The sequence below is a fragment of the Xenopus laevis genome, chromosome 5S (genome assembly GCF_017654675.1).
Source record: "Xenopus laevis strain J_2021 chromosome 5S, Xenopus_laevis_v10.1, whole genome shotgun sequence".
Lineage (NCBI taxonomy): Eukaryota > Metazoa > Chordata > Amphibia > Anura > Pipidae > Xenopus > Xenopus laevis.
Window position 1 is genome coordinate 92,505,211 of NC_054380.1, and position 20,350 is coordinate 92,525,560.

The 20,350-nt window shown below is 37.0% G+C and overlaps 1 protein-coding gene and 1 long non-coding RNA gene across 26 annotated transcripts in view; one reads left to right on the forward strand and one right to left on the reverse strand.

Annotated features, from left to right (window-relative positions):
- Positions 1–20,350, reverse strand: part of LOC108718075 (disks large homolog 1) — a 129,137-nt gene that overhangs the window by 2,289 nt on the left and 106,498 nt on the right. For 8 of the 25 annotated variants that reach the window (XM_041564811.1, XM_041564806.1, XM_041564822.1 and 5 more), the window contains 9 exons: positions 18,358–18,427; positions 14,199–14,298; positions 8,268–8,309; positions 7,267–7,302; positions 2,968–3,018; positions 2,242–2,343; positions 806–978; positions 612–721; positions 224–315 (listed from right to left, as the gene is read on the reverse strand). In XM_041564811.1, the coding sequence (XP_041420745.1) occupies positions 224–315; positions 612–721; positions 806–978; positions 2,242–2,343; positions 2,968–3,018; positions 7,267–7,302; positions 8,268–8,309; positions 14,199–14,298; positions 18,358–18,427 (776 nt within the window). Of the gene's footprint in view, positions 1–223; positions 316–611; positions 722–805; positions 979–2,241; positions 2,344–2,967; positions 3,019–7,266; positions 7,303–8,267; positions 8,310–13,614; positions 13,649–14,198; positions 14,299–18,357; positions 18,428–20,350 lie in introns of all 25 variants that reach the window. The other 17 variants (XM_041564817.1, XM_041564808.1, XM_041564825.1 and 14 more) reach the window with 8 other exon arrangements.
- LOC121394269 lies at positions 11,630–13,055 on the forward strand. The gene is made up of 3 exons (XR_005961604.1): positions 11,630–11,666; positions 11,996–11,998; positions 12,969–13,055. It is a non-coding gene; the product is annotated as an uncharacterized LOC121394269 (long non-coding RNA).

A 20,350-nucleotide genomic window follows, 5' to 3' on the forward strand; every position in this document is an offset into this window, starting at 1 on the left:
GTCTGCTTCCTTTGTAGTTACGCCCCTGGTGCTGATAATGGAGACCCAGGGAAAGTCACTTGTAGGATAACTTAATTGTTATTGTCTCAGTTTGTACAGCATAAAGCAATTTGTTTCTGCTATGGTTTGCGTCAAAGAATATTACACCATAAAAAAAAAAAAAATGAAGCAACTGAAACCTATGACTAATGTAGAGCTGGGCACACATATTAAACATACAGACCTGTAAAATGCTCTGTGAATTCCTGTTCTAGTTTCAGAGCTCTCTCGTATGTCTTGCGGCCTTGTTCCTCTGTTACTCGTTTGCTCATTTCTCTGTTTTACAAGAGAGAGAGATAGAGAGGTGGACATTTTTGGGAAAGCGTTTAGAAAAAAATACAATCTTCTGTTGCATTCAACCTGAGGGCTATAACTAAAGCATCTAAACTGAAATCATGGTTTATTTATATTGCTCCAGTTGTGGACATGTGTAAAATAAAATACTTCACGTGCTTCTAGTGCAGTGTTTAGGTTGTGCAGAGCCCTAAGATTTTGATGTTGTATTGTTTGTTAACTTAACCAAACTACAGAATAAACTAAATAATGATAACAAAAGGAATAACAAGACTTACATTATGTTTTCCACAGATTTAGGCTTGATGAAGATTGCGATTGGGTAGAGTTGTGCTATTTGTAATCTTTTGATTGCATTGCCAGATACATCAAGAATGCAGTGTTTACCCTAAAAGAGAAAATAACCCAAATTAATCTAAAAACGAGTTATTTCACAGTATATTTTTACAATATGAATACATGGGTATCTTACCCGCTCTGCTACTTCTTTCACAGAATGAACACTTGTTCCATAGAGGTGGGCATTGTACTGTCCAGCTTCGATGAACTTGTGATCCTGGATATCCTTTTCCATCTGCTCTCGGGAAGTCATAAAATGGTAATCTCTTCCATCCTTTTCATAGTCTCTCTTAGGTCTTGTTGTATCTGTTGAGGGAAAATTGGGTTTTAGATTTCAAGATCACATGGGTAAATTGAGCAGTAACCTATTCAAGTTTATTGGTCTTCATTATGCTTAATGACATCTGAAGCTGTAAGCAATCGGAATTATACCATTTCTATACTCTTATGGTTTTATTGGTTCACTATCGCTTTATAGTACTATAAGGGAGATTATGATCATCAATACTTTGCTCAGTATAATGCAGCAATCAGTAGTCCTTAAAACCCAGTCTCTCAGGAGCTCTAACAGAGAGCGAGTGAGAGAGAGTCTGGATCTGGCAACCCTACATATAGAAATCTATGTATATGTACACACTAAGTTACCTGCTCAGAGGTCTATATTATGCTACCATTGTCTTATTGCAGAATTGTTATTGCTGCTGAAAGCTATTTTTGAAAAATACCTTCACTTTTCAACTTTTTGCTGCTGGATGAAAGAAAAGCAATTTTTCTTTAAAGGAATTGTTCAGTGTAAAAATAAAAACTGGGTAAATAGATAGGCTGTGCAAAATAAAACATGTTTCTAATATAGTTAGTTAGCCAAAAATGTAATGTATAAAGGGTGGAGTGACTTGATGTCTAATGTCAGAACACGACTTCCTGCTTTTCAGCTCTCTTGGTTTACACTGACAGGTTACCCTGGTTACCAGGCAGTAACCAATCAGAGACTTGAGAGGGGGGGCACATGGGTCATATCTGTTGCTTTTGAATCTGAGCTGAATGCTGAGGATCAATTACAAACTCACTGAACAGAAATGTATCATGTGGCCTCCCTTCAAGTCGCTGACTAACTCAGAGTTATAGAGCTGAAAAGCAGGAAGTTGGATTCTGGCTGTTTTATTAGACATCCAGTCACTCCAGCCTTTATATATTACATTTTTGGCTAACTAACTATATTAGAAAGATTTTTTATTTTGCACAGCCTATCTATTTGCACAATTTTTATTTTCACACTGAACTGTTCCCTGAAGAGACTTTTAATATCCTGACACTTATTCCATGGGAACCTGCCATACTGTGTCTGACATATTTACTAACACTGGAGCAAACAGCACTGATGATGTTATCCGCAGCAACCAATCAGATCTTGGTGCTTTTGTTTTCTAACTTGCAAGTGACTGTTTAACTCTAAATTGGTTTGATTGGTTGCTATGGGCAACATGTTTGTCTCCACTGTTAAAAAATACACCCCTAAAGGTATAATGGGCATGTGCAGCAAATAAATAAATAAATAAGTGTTACACTTACGTGGTACACAAGATCCAAATTTTTCTGGAAATTCTGAGATCAGGTCATCATTTATCCGGTCTTTTGTTGGCCCCAAAATTATGACTGGTCGTGCGTAGTTTACTATTATAATAAAAATAATTTTTTTTAAAAATCATAAGGCTTTAACATACTCTGAGGATAATATTAATATTACTATTTTTTTGTCTTTAGGCACAGAGTAACTGAAATTATGTGACTGTCTTAAATTTGAAAAGTCTATTGCCATCTATGAGCTTGAATGGTGCAGTGATTTTCTGGTGTTCATGTGAACTCTCTCCTATTTTATCAGTAAGCCCGATTCCTTGTTAATATTTATTCCAATCATACTTCAAGAACAAGATGCTGGTTATCATTTTCATAAAGATTCTGTTTAAGACTCTTAAGGCAGCCATTCATACACAGGTCGATACAATGTGGCCCACAGGCAGAACAGAGGGCTACTGTATGATGGGCCACACTAAATGGCTATTTTTCTGTTAATTTTTGTTTGCGATCGTCAGTTATCTGAACATTGGCCATTATTTGAAATGTGTCTTCAATAACGTATATGAAAGTAATGTATTTGACATTCTAGTTGTCAGAGGTAAAGCGCACGTAGAGTGTATATATTTAAAAGTGTTGCTGGAAGAAATAGACTATCTACAAGTACAGCACAATAGCATGCAGTCATTATGGATACATATCCGTGGTTTTCTTTATACAAACCTTCTTGTTGGTTGACTGGCTCATATGATAATACATATTCTTCTTGGCCACCTATGGAAAGAAAATTTGTTGTAAGTATTCGTATTACAACTTTGTTTTACAATGAATTCCTATCCATGAAAATATTTCACATATGTTCGCCATGCAAAATAGGATATATTCAATACATCTCTGGAAGCCATAGCAAAGAAAATGTTTAAATTGCAGAAAAACTGAACTGTAACTCTCCCAGCTTTGGTTTTGGGAGGAGACTCAGTGATACTACTGATTGCCTTAATGGCAGTAGGCAAGGTTACTGTCTCCGTCTAGAATTCTGCCCAAATACTTTGATATTATTGGAACAGAAATTGAGAGATAGAAAGCGCCAACAAAAATGTTTTACGAATATAAAACATACTGTAGACAAAACACTACTCCTGTTTCTATAAATACAAGAAGCTGGCCACAGCCAGTAAAATGTACTTAGCAGGCGATGTTACTCAATACTAAAGGTTCCAGACTTTGATCAAAATAAAAAATGTATTATTTTGTCAGATCATTAATCAATGATAATGGTAATTAGGCAGCATAAACAATAACAGGAGGCATTTACCAAGCAGCAGCAAACACTTGAACTAACATGCCACAAACAATCAGAGCCATACTTTTGTCAGGGTTTGAGAAGTAATATGGAATGCCAACAGGGTGATGGCACACATAGAACAACAATCATAGTGGATAAAATATTTCAACCGCATTGAGTAAAATATGCACGCAGGAAATTTTATGCGATTCAAATGTTTTACCCACACCTACTGCCGTTTCTGATTAACAAGTGTATTTTCAGGTATTTGTAGTTGCCTGTAAGAAGGGCAATTTTATTTTTTGTTGCCATCACCCTTAATTCTTCTGTTTTCAGAGAAAAATCTTCCCCATTTCTGTTTTACACTGTGAATCCTCTTGTGCAAATTGTGTCAACATATAATAGAGAGTGATGTGCCCACTGCTGTAAACTATGAAAATATTATAAAGCACCAGCGAGTTCCATGCCCATATAAAAGGCATGAGGCAGAAGGCGTTGGAACTACAAGATGCCTTGTAATACCCCATGTATAGCAAGGAGTATATTTTATGTAATACATTATTGAGGGAATGTAATAAAAGTCGCAAAGAGCAAAACTATTAGCACAAATAAGAATAAAAAGTCTCATCTTGCAATGTAATACTCTTCCTTGCATTGCAAATTTTAATTGCGCATTGCGAATTTTAATTGCGCATTGCCCACTTTTAAGAAGTTCTTGAAGGTGTCGTAATCTTTTGGAGCAAACATAACGACTTTCTCAGTAAGAAGTTTTATTACATTCACTGCGCACTGGCGCTAACTATAAAATTCCCAAACCTTCTTCACTGTCGGAAGTGGTCGCTAAACAGCTCCCGGGTTCGCAAAAGCTATAATAAATTCGCACAAAGGCAAATTTGTTCGCACAGAGGCGTAACTTTTCGCATTGCAAATATTTTTCCAGTTACCGACTTTTATTACATTTTCCCAAATGAGTCATGCAACACAAATTGCATATCTGAGCACCAGTTATAACCAATGACATCCCTATGCACAGTTTATAAGGATACAATTTACAGGATATGCATGGCTCTTGTATATTTATTTTGAATCATAACCTTAATAGAAAAATATAAACTTTCATAAACTATCACATTATGTTGTAAAACCTCTGTTCCCTTACCCAAGTGTCATGCAGAGTCATGTTTAAATGCTCAATTGAAATAATTTTGCATTTCCAACCCTGCACATATAAATTGTAAGTAATACAGTGGATATCTGCAAGCCAAATATAAAAGGGCAGTATGCCCTCTCCTTGTTCAATAAATAAAGCTTGTGCTGAACATACTTTTATAAGGGCATGTAAACCCAAGCAAATAACACTTTGCCCAATGAAAGAAAATTCTAAATTTGTTTCCAGCACACATTCCCATCTATCTACAGCACAGCACTCTTCTATTGGTTCCCTATGGGGGGGGGATTAAAGTGGTACTGCAATCAAACTGTTTTTAATTATTTTTATCTACAGTAACTTTTAGATGATGCATAGCCTAGAAATCACAAACCACTTGCTTTGATCAACAGAATGTGCTCAATGGGGGTCACTATACCAGTGGAACCCGCTGATTACACTCATCTGCTGTCTGTGCAACTGCTGTGGTTACACAGAGGCAAATTGGATAATTGGTATCTCCTAACAGAGCCATGCACCGTTTCTAGCTGAAACCTATAAGGCAGGCATTTTTTTTTTTTTAAATGACCTCTACCTTAGGAAAGTCTGCTGAGGGAGGCAGCTGGCCATGGAACTTGCCCTCCATTTAAAAGACAAAAAAAACATAAATAAAACAGGAGGCAGTAAGGCTCAGGCCCCTATCTAATTATGCCTAATAATTGGCTGACCCTCTAACTGCCGCCTCCCTCGCCCATCCGTAAAAATAAAGGGTGTGTAGGGGCTACATAAACCACTGCCCCTGGACGCCTTTTGGGCAGGTCAGGAGGGCACACCGGATGGGGGGGACAAGCACTTGCCGTTGAATGCTCTGACCGCAATATGGAAACGCAACTGAAACACAGGCAGACCAGGAGTAGCAAACATTGCACACCAGTGCCTTACCTGATCCAGAAGCTGAAGCACAGAAGACTCCAGGATATGAAGCCGAGTGCTGGGGAACAAAAGGTCCCATGGACCAAAAACCCCTGTCCCTAGGACGCCTTATGGGCAGGCCTATGCTTTCCCAATGTTAAAAGAAACCCATTTTTGCTTCCGATGAGAGCAAAATGAGAAGGAAAAAAAAAAAGAAAAAAAGACGCCGGTAGGTGGGTGTGGCCGGTCTTTAAAGACTTGGGGAGGGTCCTTCTGATTGGAGCATGGGGGAGGGGCTAACCCGGTAAGTACTAACATGGAGTTTGTAAAGGGAATGTTCTGCTTCAATGCCTATTTCATCAGAAGTATTATACCAGTTTTAAACTGCATTTTGGCAATTAAAAACAACATTATAATGTATGTACTTTATACATGACAAACCTGACTTCTGGTGCAAAAATGAGTGTCTGGGGAACAGTTTAACTAGTTATGTACATAGGGGTCAAAATATATTTTTGTTTTGTTTTTTTTCTGTTTAAAATTTGCACTACTTCATATATACTTGGCTATTTTCAGTAGCAACGAAGCAACACTGTTTAATGTTGACATTCCTTTTACTTAAAGAAGAAGGAAAGGCATCCTGCACTTGGGGGTGCCAAATGTTAGGCACCCCCAAGTGATTGTATTGACTTACCTGAAACCCGGGGCCGGTGCTCCTATCAACAGAAAACTGCACCGGCCCGGTGTTATACCAGTGAGCACCATGGAGTGATCCTCTTCCGTATTCCTCTTTCTTCAAATTTCCTGGGGCAAACGCCTGCGCAGTTGAACTAAATAGCCGACTTTTTAGTTAAAGTTCAGCTTTTCGTTCTACTGCGCATGCGCAAAAAAAGTGGGAGACAGAAGAGAATCACTCGTGGTGCTCACTGGTATAACCCCGGGCCAGGGAAGTTTTCTGCGGATAGCACTGGCCCGGGGTTTCAGGTAAGTCCATACAATCACATGGGGGTGCCTAACATCTGGCACCCCCAAGTGCAGGATGCCTTTCCTTCTCCTTTAAGAAAAATTAAAAACACCCCAAAAGATTGTGGATAATCTTGAATTTTTAAAATATAAAAAAAAAAGTACACTGGGACAGATTGGAAGCTATTTTGAAGAAACTGTTTTAACTTTTAACTTTGTTTAAAAGTATGTAAGATTCAAATAAATTGCCATGCAAAAGTAAATTTAACACCATTACTTGACCATGCAAACAAATTCAAATACAAAATATGCTTTGTAAACCTCACTGCAGTATGAAAAAAAATCCTACTACAATAGCTTAAATCAATCATTTGTTTTGGGATTCCAATAGTTTCTTCAGGATTCTTATTTAACATAATCCTTAGGCTTTTGATCCAATTCTGATTGCACCTTAAAGTAATTTTATTTATAAAGGGCAATCATTTTTTTATATTACACAATTTGTAAAAACAAAATGTGGAGGGGTCAAATTTGACTATAAACTGGGATTTTGTTTTTATGTGTTACTATATCTAAAGGAAGCTTGCTTGAAACCAGAGAAATAGGTTTCTATATCAAACGTTGCGCTGCAGGAAATATTTTAGTGATTGGAGATACATTTTTTGTGAGTTTTTCAAAGCATATCATGCTATAAATAGATATTGGAATAATAGACCTTGTGAACATCCATACTCATCTGTAATTAAGATTACTTTCAAAATAGACAGCAGTAAAAAATAATGAAAATAATGTCAATATTTTTTTTTTAACCATAAGAATACATTTCTTTGGAAGTGAATTAAAGGAATTAGAAAAACACAGTAAGGCTGAAACCTTAAACCAATCTGTTAAACAAGATGTCCATAACAGAACAACTTGTAGTAGCTGCATCTCACATAAGAAGGAAAAAAAAAGCTATCAAGTAGTTTTATCTTTGGGAAAAATTAAACAATTATGCTAAATCAACCTTTCAAGATTTAAAGGAACAACAGTATCACCAAAAAATTAAAGCATTTAAAGTAATGAAAATATAATGTACTGTTTCCCTGCATTGGTAAAACTGATCTGTTTGCTTCAAAAACACTACTATCGTTTATATAAACAAGCTGCTGTGTAGCAATGGTGGAAATTGAAAAAAGGCTATATGGCAAGGGTTAAGGGAAGAGACACACATTGCTATTTCGGGACATTAGTCGCCTAGCGACAAATCACTTCTTCCGGCGACTAATCTTCCCGAACTGCCTTCCCACCAGCTAGAATTTAAGTGGCCGGCGGGATGGCACTCGGAGCACTTCGCTTTCCGAAGTGGCCATCCCACCGGTGATTTACATTCTAGCCGGCGGGAAGTCAGTTCGGGGAGATTAGTCGCCCAAAGAAGCGATTTTTCGCTGGGTGACTAATCTCCCGAAATAGCAGCGTGTGTCTCTGCCCTAAATAGTGGATAATAGATAACACAACTATGATCTACAGTAGATGTGGTGTTTCTGATGCAAATACACCAGTTTTACCAGTGCAGGGCAACACTGAATTATATTGTTATTACTTTAAACCACTTTAATTTATTGATGTTACTGTTCCTTTAAAAATTTTACTGCAACAATTATAATTGAAGGTTATGACAAAAAAAAAAGCATAGTCAGACAGGAGCAGTTAAAGAAAGGAACAAAAAACACTTACGGTAACTACTTTCACTATCGCTGGCATTAGAGGTTATATGTTCTGAAATGCAATATAATGGAAATATGAGGCACTTCAAGAAAAATACTGGTTACTGCAACTGAAAAACTATAATGTTAGCCAAATAAAAAAAAGATATTTGCAAATTAGATGACTTTCAATAACAATGAATAGCAGGGAGTTTGAAAAATATAAGAAGCAGACAATGATTGGCAGAAATCATACAACATATTTCAAGAGAAAGTATCACACACATTTCATGTAGTCATATTTATATATTTTTCTAAATTTATTATTGAAATGAATAATAAGCAAAGCTATATGTTTTGTACAATTAAATGCTCTAAATATGATTTAATGACACCAGTAAAAGTGCAAATGATACAAGACTAACAGGGGAATGTAATAAAAGTCGCAAAGAGCAAAACAATTCGCACCAATAAGACTAAAAATCCACATCTCGCAATGTAATATTGTTCCTTAAACTGTTATTGCATTGCGAATTTTAATTGCGCATTGCTAATTTTAATTGCGCACTCATAAGAAGTGCTTGAAGGTGTCGTAATCTTTTGGAGCAAACATAACGACTTTTTCAGTAAGAAGTTTTATTACATTGACTGCGCATTGGCGCAAACTATAAAATTCGCAAATGGTCTTTCACTGTCGGAAGTGGTCGCTAAACAGTTTCCGGGCACGCAAAAGCTATATTAAATTCGCACAAAGCAAAATTTGTTCGCGCAAAGGCATAACTTTTCGCATTGCGAATAGTTTTTCCGTTAGCAATTTTTATTACATTTCCCCTTATATAGGAAAGTTACACTGAATATATGTTGGTGATACTTTTCTCCTGTATCTAAATATGAAAGGAATACATTTAAAGCTTATAAAATATGGCTTAGTGTAGGTACCATTAATGCTGTGAACTTCATCAGAGGGCAAATATATCCTAACTTATTTGCAAAGACTGCTACAAAACACTTTTCCAGGACTTTAACAGGACAGAGCATGGGAACTGCAATATTTAGAGGCCCATTTATCAAAGGTCGAATTTTGAATTCAAGTTTTTTAACTCTAATAAATTCGAATATACTCAAAATTCGATTGGGAGGGTATTTAAGAAAAAAATCAAATACAGTAGAACCCCCATTTTACATTTTTCAAGGGACCAGAAAAAAATTGTGTAAAATCCAGGAAAATGTATTATGCATAATATATAGGTGGGACCTTAATACAACAATGTAAAATGAGAGAAAACTTAAAATCAGGGGATGTAAAATTGAATATATACTCGAATAAACTGGAATATATATTAACAATGCAAAAAGGCGAATCGAATTAGACTAAACCCAAATAAGTTTTTTCTCCAAAAAAAACTTGAATGTCAGGAAGGCTAATATCTTCAAATTGGTCACTGGATTTCTCCCATTGACTTATACATGAACTCCACAGGTTTATGGTGGTGAATAATCAAATTCGAATTATTATTAAAACTAAAAATTCGAATTCAAATTAAAATTCGAATCAAGTTTGGGTAATTCACAATTTGAATTTGAGAGTTTTGACCAAAATTTTTTGCAAAAATTATAATTTACTATTCAAACCTTAATAAATCTGCCCCTTAGGGAAGGGCACACGCTAAGATTCGGGGAGATTTAGTTGCCCAGCAACAAATCGCCTCTTCTTCGGGTGACTAATCTCCCCGAAAAGCCTTCCCGCTGGCTAGAATCTAAATCGACGACGGGATGGCACTCTGAGCGTTTCGTTTTCTGAAATCGACCGAAATTGCCTCACGAAGAAACTTCTGGCAGCTTCAGAAAACGGATCGCTCCGAGTGCCATTCCACCAGTGATTTAGATTCTAGCTGGGAAAATTAGTCGCCCAAAAAAGAGCAGTTTAGTCGCCGGGTGACTAAATCTCCCTGTGTGTCTCTGCCCTTAATGTTAAGAAAGCCACCTTTGCTTGTGCACACACCTCAACATTTATCAGGTAACAGAATTAGATTAACATCTGACAAACACACATATGTTTTTACACAGTGAGTAAATCAAGAGCACTGATTTGGTTTTGAGGTTGGATTACAAACACAGCAGACGTAATTTGGGAGTGAGGAGGAGCTTGTGGTGAGCCTGCAAGCTCAACAATTACAAATAAACTTTCAGCACTTAATATTCTATTTGCGGGCATTTACAGTGAGTGACCTTTTTAAAATAACCACATCATATATTTATGTTTCCAAATGTATTATAAATATTAATATAATATAGTCATTCTAAATGGGAAATGTATACAGCCTAGCTGTTCATCCATAAGCAAAAACAGAAGCCACACAGAGGGGTTCCTTTTTCAATATTGTTTTCACAAGGTGCTTAAGAGTAACCAACAATTCATCATATTTAATTGTATCTGTGAATGATTTTGAACCAGTTTTATACAACGTTATATGCATGTAGAAACCAGGTTTTCAACTTTGACTAAAGATTACAGTACTTTGTTATTCCTTTTAGAAATTCACACATTATTTCAGATTTAAAAAAAAAAACAGCTACTTCTATCGCAGGCGCCTCCAAATTATCACCAAGGATCCCGTTCTCAGCCTCAAAACTATAGGCCAGTTAGTCTGACGTCAGTGGTAGGAAAGCTTTTCGAAGGGTTAATAAAGGATAAGATACTGGACTTCATAGCAAATCATAATACTATGAGTTTGTGCCAGCATGGTGTTATGCGTAATAGATCTTGCCAGACTAACTTAATTTCTTTTTATGAGAAAGTAAGTAGAGACCTCGATTCTGGGATGGCAGTGGATGTGATTTACTTAGACTTTGCTAAAGCATTTGATACAGTGCCACACAAAAGGTTACTGGTTAAATTAAGGAATGTTGGCCTGGAACATAGTATTTGTACCTGGATAGAGAACTGGCTAAAAGATAGACTACAAAGAGTTGTGGTAAATGGAACATTTTCTAATTGGACCATTGGAGTACCGCAGGGCTCTGTACTAGGTCCCTTGCTTTTCAACTTGTTTATTAATGACCTGGAGGTGGGCATTGAAAGTACTGTTTCTATTTTTGCAGATGATTAAATTGTGCAGAACTATAGGTTCCATGCAGGATGCTGCCACTTTGCAGAGTGATTTGTCTAAGTTGGGAAACTGGGCAGCAAACTGGAAAATGAGGTTAAATGTTGATAAATGCAAGGTTATGCACTTTGGCAAAAAAAATATAAATGCAAATTATACACTAAATGGCAATGAGTTGGGAGTTTGCTTAACTGAGATGGATCTAGGTTTTTGTAGATAACAAGTTGTCTAATTCTGGGCAGTGTCATTCTGTGGCTACTAAAGCAAATAAAGTTCTGTCTTGCATAAAAAGGGCATGAAAACATAATTATGCCTCTTTATAGGTCCCTGGTGAGGCCTCATTTGGAGTATGCAGTGCAGTTTTGGACTCCAGTCCTTAAGAGGGATATAAATGAGCTGGAGAGAGTGCAGAGACGTGCAACTAAATTGGTTAGAGGGATGTAAGACAAATTATGAGGGTAGACTGTCAAGGTTGGGGTTGTTTTCTCTGGAAAAAAGGTGCGTGCGAGGGGACATGATTACACTTTACAAGTACATTAGAGGACATTATAGGCAAATAGCAGGGGACCTTTTTACCCATAAAGTGGATCACTGTACCAGAGGCCACCCCCTTTAGACTAGAAGAAAAGAACTTTCATTTGAAGCAACGTAGGGGGTTCTTCACAGTCAGGACAATGAGGTTGTGGAATGCCCTGCCGGGTGATGTTGTGATGGCTGATTCAGTTAATGCCTTTAAAGGACCAGTAACACCAAAAATTTTAAATTGCAAAGCCTTTATTAAAAAATAACTTACTGAAACTCCACTTCCGGTCCTCTTGAGAAAAGGTGACACGGCAACCATCCATCCTGCAGCAGTTGATTTCTTCTCCCTGGCTATCCCTCCTGGCCGCCCTATGTCTGGCGCGCTCTTCTCTGCCGGCAAGATTGACAGCCAGCTTCTTCTTCTTCTCCTCCTCCAGGCAATTCTTTATGCGACAGTACTGGTACTAGTCTATGGAGCAGTCGTGGTTGGCACGAATTCGGCGTGTGCTGTCCAATGCCATACCCTTTCTTTGCAGGATCAGGACGATTTCCTTCTGACTGTTCCAGCGGAGACGTTTCCTTTCCTCCCTTGTCGCTCTGAGCAGTGAGACTGACACAGACTACACGGCGCACAGGACACACATTACAGCGAGGAATTGTAAATTGTAGCAAGGATCTGCCAGCGCTTGCGCATAGAAGAGCGATGCGCACAATTTGTTCATTAGTACCAATAAAGCGTCGGGTTGGGGGCGTGCTCCTGTCTGGTCAGTTGTTGATATATATCTCTCTTATACCAACCTAGCTGGTAGCCGGAGCAAGGTCTGTAGAGTTACCCCATGTGATTTTGGAATTTTTTTCCTGCGCAAGTGCTGGCAGATCCGGGCTACAATTTACAATTCCTCGCTGTAATGTGTGTCCTGTGCGCCGTGTAGTCCGTGTCAGTCTCACTGCTCAGAGCGACAAGGGAGGAAAGGAAACGTCTCCGCTGGGACAGTGAGAAGGAAATCGTCCTGATCCTGCAAAGAAAGGGTATGGCATAGGACAGCACACGCCAATTTCGTGCCAACCACGACTGCTCCATAGACCAGTACTGTCGCATAAAGAATTGCCTGGAGGAGAAGAAGAAGAAGCTGGCTGTCAATCTTGCCGGCAGAGAAGAGCGCGCCAGACATAGGGCGGCCAGGAAAGATAGCCAGGGAGAAGAAATCAACTGCTGCAGGATAGATGGTTGCCGTGTTACCTTTTCTCAAAAGGACCGTAAATGGAGTTTCAGTAAGTTATTTTTTAATAAAGGCTTTGCAATTTAAAAGTTTAATTTGTGTTTGTGTTTATTTTTGGATGTATACTAACCAATTTTTTTTAAAAAAAAATTTTGGTGTTACTGGTCCTTTAAGAATGGCTTGGATGATTTTGTGGACAGACATAATATCAAAGGCTATTGTGATACTAAGCTTTATAGTTAGTATAGGTATGGGTATATAGAATTTATGTAAAAGTAGGGAGGGGTGTGTATGGATGCTGGGTTTTCATTTAGAGGGGTTGAACTTGATGGACTTTGTCGTTTTTCAACCCAATTTAACTATGTAACTATGTAACGTGAGTTTACTTACAAATTAGTAAGTAAAAAGGAAAAGAATAACCAGTTTAAATCAAAAATTACAAATTGGATAATCATAAACAAATAAAAGGTCTGCATATCTGGAGTTGAGTTTTTCTTCTGTTTTCGTTTTTTTTATCTTGGTCACTTACTCAGGCCTTTTGATCCCATGTCGTCAGGGATCTCCTGTGGTCCCAGAGAGCAAGCAAAAAACAAAGAGATAATCACAGAGAGAACATTTGTCAGTAATATATTCAAAATGGAGCCACAGGGGAGAGGCATCTCCTTGCACAGTAACAGGTGAACATTTCAACATGTCTAAATACATGACAACCAATTAATTGTGTGGTTAAGTAAAGCACGACAATTGTTGAAATCTTTGTTTTAAACTTCTCCACACCAATTTGTGCTAGTATTCTGAAATATAAACAGCTGAACTGAAGGTTTGGTTGCAAGTACTGGACAAACACATTGCCCATATTACAGTGCATGCTTTAAACTGCCATAAATATGAAGCGTCATACCTGCACCACAATTACGATGCCACCAAAGCCCTGCTTGTCAAGGATGCACTATAATATTTTAGCAACTTTTTTCCTACTAATTTTTTTTTAAATTATTAAATTGTTCAATTAATATGACAACCAGTCACTGCTCTTGGAAACACCTCCTCTGCACCACATTGCAAACCAGTAAGGCATTTCACTGCATGCCCTGCTGCATTCTATATACTTACGGTCAACATCACTGGTTTCCATTTCACTCTGGTCCTTGTTCTTGTAGAATGGAAATTTTCGAGAAAAGAGGTTCTTTTTACGCTTGTCATTGAATGACTGCTGAAGAAGAAAAGGAGGGTGCAAAACAAAGGATGTCTAATGTCTGTGTGTACAAGCCCTGCCCTAGCAGATCTGTGGATGCGGACCAATGTTATCACACCATGCAGGTTTGACTATCATTAGGGTTCTGTGAGAAACAAAAATAAAGTTCTTCCTATTCGTTATAGTTTAGCCAAATTAAATAAGGTGCCTTGAATAGTTTGGTAAAAGTTAGTCATTACTCTTGCCCTATGAGCAGCTGCTGAGTTTGTGCTTTGGAACTATAATAATTAAAATATCCAAAAGCAATATAAATAGGTTATTAGGATGTATAGTTTAGACCAGACAGCGGCCTTTTAGTTAACCTCAGAGTAACAAGAGAGGCAATGTTTTGATCTGTATAAGACATAAGCATGTAATCTTGAGGACTACAGGAGACACAGGCTGCAAGCACTATTGACTTGCCAATTTTATTCTGCATGTGTACTGGTTATAAGTCTGCTCCACAGTCTTCAAAACAGAAAGGCTCAGAAGGGGATAAGAAAAACCAAAACAAGTTGTGTGTTAGTGAATTGAGGATTAATGGCTTGGGATCCACAAATGGAAACGTGTTAAGAAAAAAAGTACAATCAGAAACACGTAAATGATATGTAGCTATGAATGCGTTAAGGGGAAAAAAAACTGCTTTTTTTCTTTTTGCAGCCTCTATTACAACTGGAAGGCATTCATTTTCATTGTGGTGAGATTTCAAAATCCAGACTTTCATATTTTCTTGTGATTGAAAAATGATATGTGGGTTTAATGTCGAAGGTGTATTTAAAACTGGATTTATTATGCCACTTTTATTTCTAGCACTAGATATTAAGCTAAATTAAAAATTCCATACAAATTGATTTCACATGTTGTTTATGATTAAATATTATATTTTTAGTAGCATAAAGAAACAAGGGCAGCTTACTGCTCTATGGAAAGGTTTTCTGCTCTTGCTGTCATTGGATCAGCAATTTAGAAGAAACTGAAAAAAAATCTCAGGTTCTAAATGGAATTTGACCATTTACTACAACTTCAAAAAACAGCTGCTAAAGCCATTACTTATGTACAACCAAAATGATTATATATTATTTTCTTTATGCGCTATTTATTTTATACTCTACCATGCCGTAACTCGTTATACAGTGTCTGCAATGCACATTCTATGGTTATAAGTTCCAGTTTAAGATTATGAATTGTCTGATATGATAATGCTTTTTTTAAGAATGGCAGACACTAACAGGATAATCATATGCTAAAATAATCAATGATTTTCACAAGGTTAGAAAATAGCTATATAACATTTGCACTTGGAGGCCTGTTGATGGGGGGACATGCAGAGAATGTTAACATTTTAGGGGGGAAAAAAGAAGAGTGGGAGGGAATGATATCTTGGATACAAAACTGCAGTTCTCTATCAATGGCAAGCGTAGTTTTTCAATTTCATGCAATTTTGGTGCTGTTAGTACACAGTGTGTGTACAAACGGTTATGCGGTCAATGAACAAGGATAAAACTCCATTAATTCAGTGTAGAACAGTAGTTTGCAGCATTTTACACTACATGCAAAGCATCTTACAAAGCATCTTAGAAGTTTGTTAAATTTTTTATTGAACAATAACCATTTCATTTTATGCACAAAGACAATTAGGTTATAAGCATTGTCAGGATCATGCAGTTTTTTGCCCACTGTTCACTAGCATTTTTAAATCCTCATTCAATATGCCAGACATGAACAGGTACAGTTCTTTGCTTTTGCAATGACGTTTACTATCTTTTAGACTTTCCAATTAAATGTAATATTAAAATAATACCCAACGAGGAATACTATGAATGGATTGCTTTAAATTTCAACTTTCATTCCATGTTGAAAAATGGCAAGCTATTATTAAAGCGCCGATATTTCAGACCTGCAGTGCAATTTTGCACATGCAGCAAATGCCCTTAAACCTCCTTCACCTTTCAAAGCTTCTGCCATGAAAATTACTTGGAGGATATAAAGTAAGAGCAGGAAAGTTACTGCTTTTAAGCATGGCCGCCATTGTACTACAAGTAAAACATAATTTTATTAAGTAGCATAACTGGAAATAAAAAGTTTGGCATTCTTTCCATATCCAGTTACATTAAACTGCACATCAAACCTAGGCAATAGTAATCATTTTACTATTTTTGTTTGAAAAAAAAAAAAAAGGGTAGGTGATCCAATGACAATGCCTAAAACCAGATAGGTAATTTGTTTCTCTGTGGGACCAGTTTGGCATTCCAATACTTAAACCATTAACTCAATGTTTAAGAAATGCTATCGGCTTATAGAAATATTTTTATATTCCTTGTCTATAAAGTGAAATGAAAAGGCGATGCTGATATAAAGAAATCCTGCACAAAAAAGGATGTGGTTTTGTCTTTTCACATTTAATTAACCCTATTTTTATTAAAGTGGACCTGTCACCCAGACACAAAAATCTGTATAATAAAAGTCCTTTTCAAATTAAACATGAAATCTAATTTCTATTCTTTATTAAAGCATTCATAGCTGCTGTAAGCTCATTTAAAAATCTCAGATGTCAATCAAATATTGTCTGCCCCTCCTCTATGCCATGGGCATAGAGGCGGGGCAGACAATTACTTTCACTTTCCATTCAGCACTTACTAGATGTCACTGCTCTCCCCACATTCCCCCGTTCTCTTTACCATTTAATTGTGTAGCCAGGGCATGGGAATGGACATCGGGTCCCCCATTCTGGTGCACAAACAAGATTCTGAGATGATGCAAGGCTTTCCTTAAAAACAGTGTCCACAAAATGGCTGCTGCCTGCTTGCTATCATTTTGAATTCCCAGACCGAAGGAAACAAGATTCAAATCATTTAAACAGTGTAATTAAAGTTAATTTTGCTTGACTAATGTGATAAAATAGGATTTTGAATAATTTTTTTGGGTGACGGGTCCCCTTTAAAATCAGGCAATAAAAAAAGTTGATGGAAAATATATATTGTATGTGTAACTATTGTTCCATATCTCTGGAAAACCAGTAATGTGAGTTATTTCTCCAAATAAGTTAAAGGAACAGTAACACTAAACAATGAAAGTGTTTTAAAGTACTGAAAATATAATGTAGTGTTGCCCTGCACTGGTACATCAGAAACACTACTAAAGGTTATATAAACAAGCTGCTGTGTAGCCATAGTATACAATGGGATTCTACAGAAGTTATCAGTTATCTGCTAATATCCTGTGCTTGAATGGCTGCCCCCATGCTTAAACAGCTTGTTTATGCAATATATTATAAAAAAAATATATAAGGATTGTAAAATATAAGGATATGATAAGCCACGGAGGAGTTCCATGATCATATAAAAGCACGAGGTTACTTCTAATACCCTCAACTTTTCCAACAAGGAGTACTTTATTAGCGAGTCATGTGACAAAAATGATATCACTAAGCTCGTTGCTAGGTTGAGCGAGCAGTTATATTTTCTGATTCAGAGATATGAATGATAAGCTGTTGTGAATTAAATGTAGTACCGCCGACAGCAACGCCAATAAACAAATTGTTTACACTGATGCAACAAAAATGTTTTGTCTTTGATAGTGCTACAAATGCTATACAGGTCAGGGACCTGTTACGCAAAACGGTCTGACCTGGGGCTTTCCGGATAATAGATTTGAAGCTTTCTGGATAAAGGATCCCATACCTGCATAGTAACTGTGCCTATCTATACCTCTGTGAGCCACTAAGAGGTGTAATTGTTGTATGAATTTGACTGGTTTTGTGCTATAGTCCTAACACTAGGAAAATGTAAATGTTGTACGAACTAAGGAAACAAATGCTAAAGAGTACTTTCTTACACCTGACAAAGTGTCACATAGAAAGCCCCAATAGCAAAATATATTAATTATTCCTTAGATTCTCTAAATACTGTTTTGTTCTGTAAAAGAAAAATCATGCACAACCAAGTTGTCAGAATACTGTAAACTGGGTCCACAGGAAACAAACATCCTCATGCAGTAAGCGGCAAGCAATATTTAGGAAATATACATGCTGAAACTTACCCCTTTGTCCCCTCTTGCTTTTGAATTAAATTTGACAGTCTTTAACCTAGCACGCTCTTTCTTTTCAACTCTGTCAACGAAGGAGAAGTAGTACTATCATCCACTTACACATCACATTAAGATTTAAACAAAACATATATAGATTGGTATTAGAAAATGTAATTCTGTCCAGTTTAATCACCTATGTGTTGCAAAAAGTGCCAGGCCTGTTGTTTAGAAACTGTGGTTTTAGTCCAATAATCTCTCGGTTTGTGGCATAAATTTGCTAGTTCCACAACACTGATCCAAGTTTCTGGTGCATAATTCACATTTAATTGTGCAATGTCTCCTTAGAATTGAGAAATACATTGTAAATTGCATACTTACATAAAATATAGATTAGTTTCCTGATTCACTTCCATTTGTCAAGAAGATCAACTAAATTAATCTGAAAATCGTGATGTTTTATCTTTTCTTATGTAAGAATGACACTATGGGAAGGAATATCACTTACCAAAGTGAACCTTATTTCCAATGTACCATACTAAATAAAGTTGGGAGGTAAGACTAGTTTTTGGGTAGTAAACTATAGTTTAATATTTATATGGGGGAAGTGACGAGTTTTGGGAAATTTTGCCTTGGGGTCAAGAGAAAAGTGTAAATAGATTCATTTTGAAACTGTTTCAACAATTTTTTGAAAATGGATGGTTCAACTTGAGAAGCAATGAAAGTTTAATTTCTAGTATGCAATGTACATTTTTCAGGGGATATGTAAAGGAGAGAATCTGTGAATAGAATATGTTTGAGCACCAAGAAATAATAGAAATATAATTGTCCTGGCTAAAGTATATTTACAGTGGTGTGAAAAACTATTTGCCCCCTTCCTGATTTCTTATTCTTTTGCATGTTTGTCACACAAAATGTTTCTGTTCATCAAACACATTTAACTATTAGTCAAAGATAACACAAGTAAGCACAAAATGCAGTTTTTAAATGAGGGTTTTTATTATTTAGGGAGAAAAGAAATCCAAACCTGTGTGAAAAAGTAATTGCCCCCTGAACCTAATAACTGGTTGGGCCACCCTTAGCAGCAATAACTGCAATCAAGCGTTTGCGATAACTTGCAACGAGTCTTTTACAGCGCTCTGGAGGAATTTGGCCCACTCATCTTTGCAGAATTGTTGTAATTCAGCTTTATTTGAGGGTTTTCTAGCATGAACCGCCTTTTTTTTTTTTTTCAAACTTGTTTTTATTTGAGGTGATAAAGCAAAATCACAAGACATAGTCTGACATGTTTTCACGGAGCAGAGATTGTAGTGATTATGATATCAAACAAACATTTCAATAACAATTTAAACATTCAGCTCAGTTACGATGAAAAGCATGGGGGGGGGGATGTAGATCCTATGAGGGGTGAGTTAGATAATCTAGATAATCTAGTCAGCAATCTGTTAGTTTGATGACTTCTGGGAGGTGCGGTATCGGATTGTAAAGATTCTTGTTGCAATGTTGTCAGGTATTGGGATGATTCCAAGAGCAAAGGGCGGCCTTTGAGAGTTTCCATATCATACCATGGCGTATGTCTAAAAGTGTAGATCGTGAGGCATCTGATCCGTTGTGGGAGGTGTGACATATAGGTAGACCAGGTGTCGAAGAATTTCGGTGCATCATGTTCTTTCCTGGTTACAGTTTCCAACCAGTCCATATGGAATATGTGATGTAATTTTTTTTTTAATAATATCAATGGAGGGGGATCAGTGTGTAGCCATTGTTGCAGTATTGTTTTCCTGGCTGCTGCAGCCAGTCTTCCCATGAGGTGTTTTTCAGGTTTTGCTATTTGTGTGGAAAAGGTGGGATTGCTGAATAGGGCCCATTCTATATGTGCTTGGAGAGGTTTCCCAATCATCTGTGCACCATAAGAGATGACTTCTGTCCAGAAGGATTGCATTAAGGGACAAGACCATAAGGTATGTATCAGGTTTGCTGCAGGGGTGTGGCATTTTAAGCATTCGTC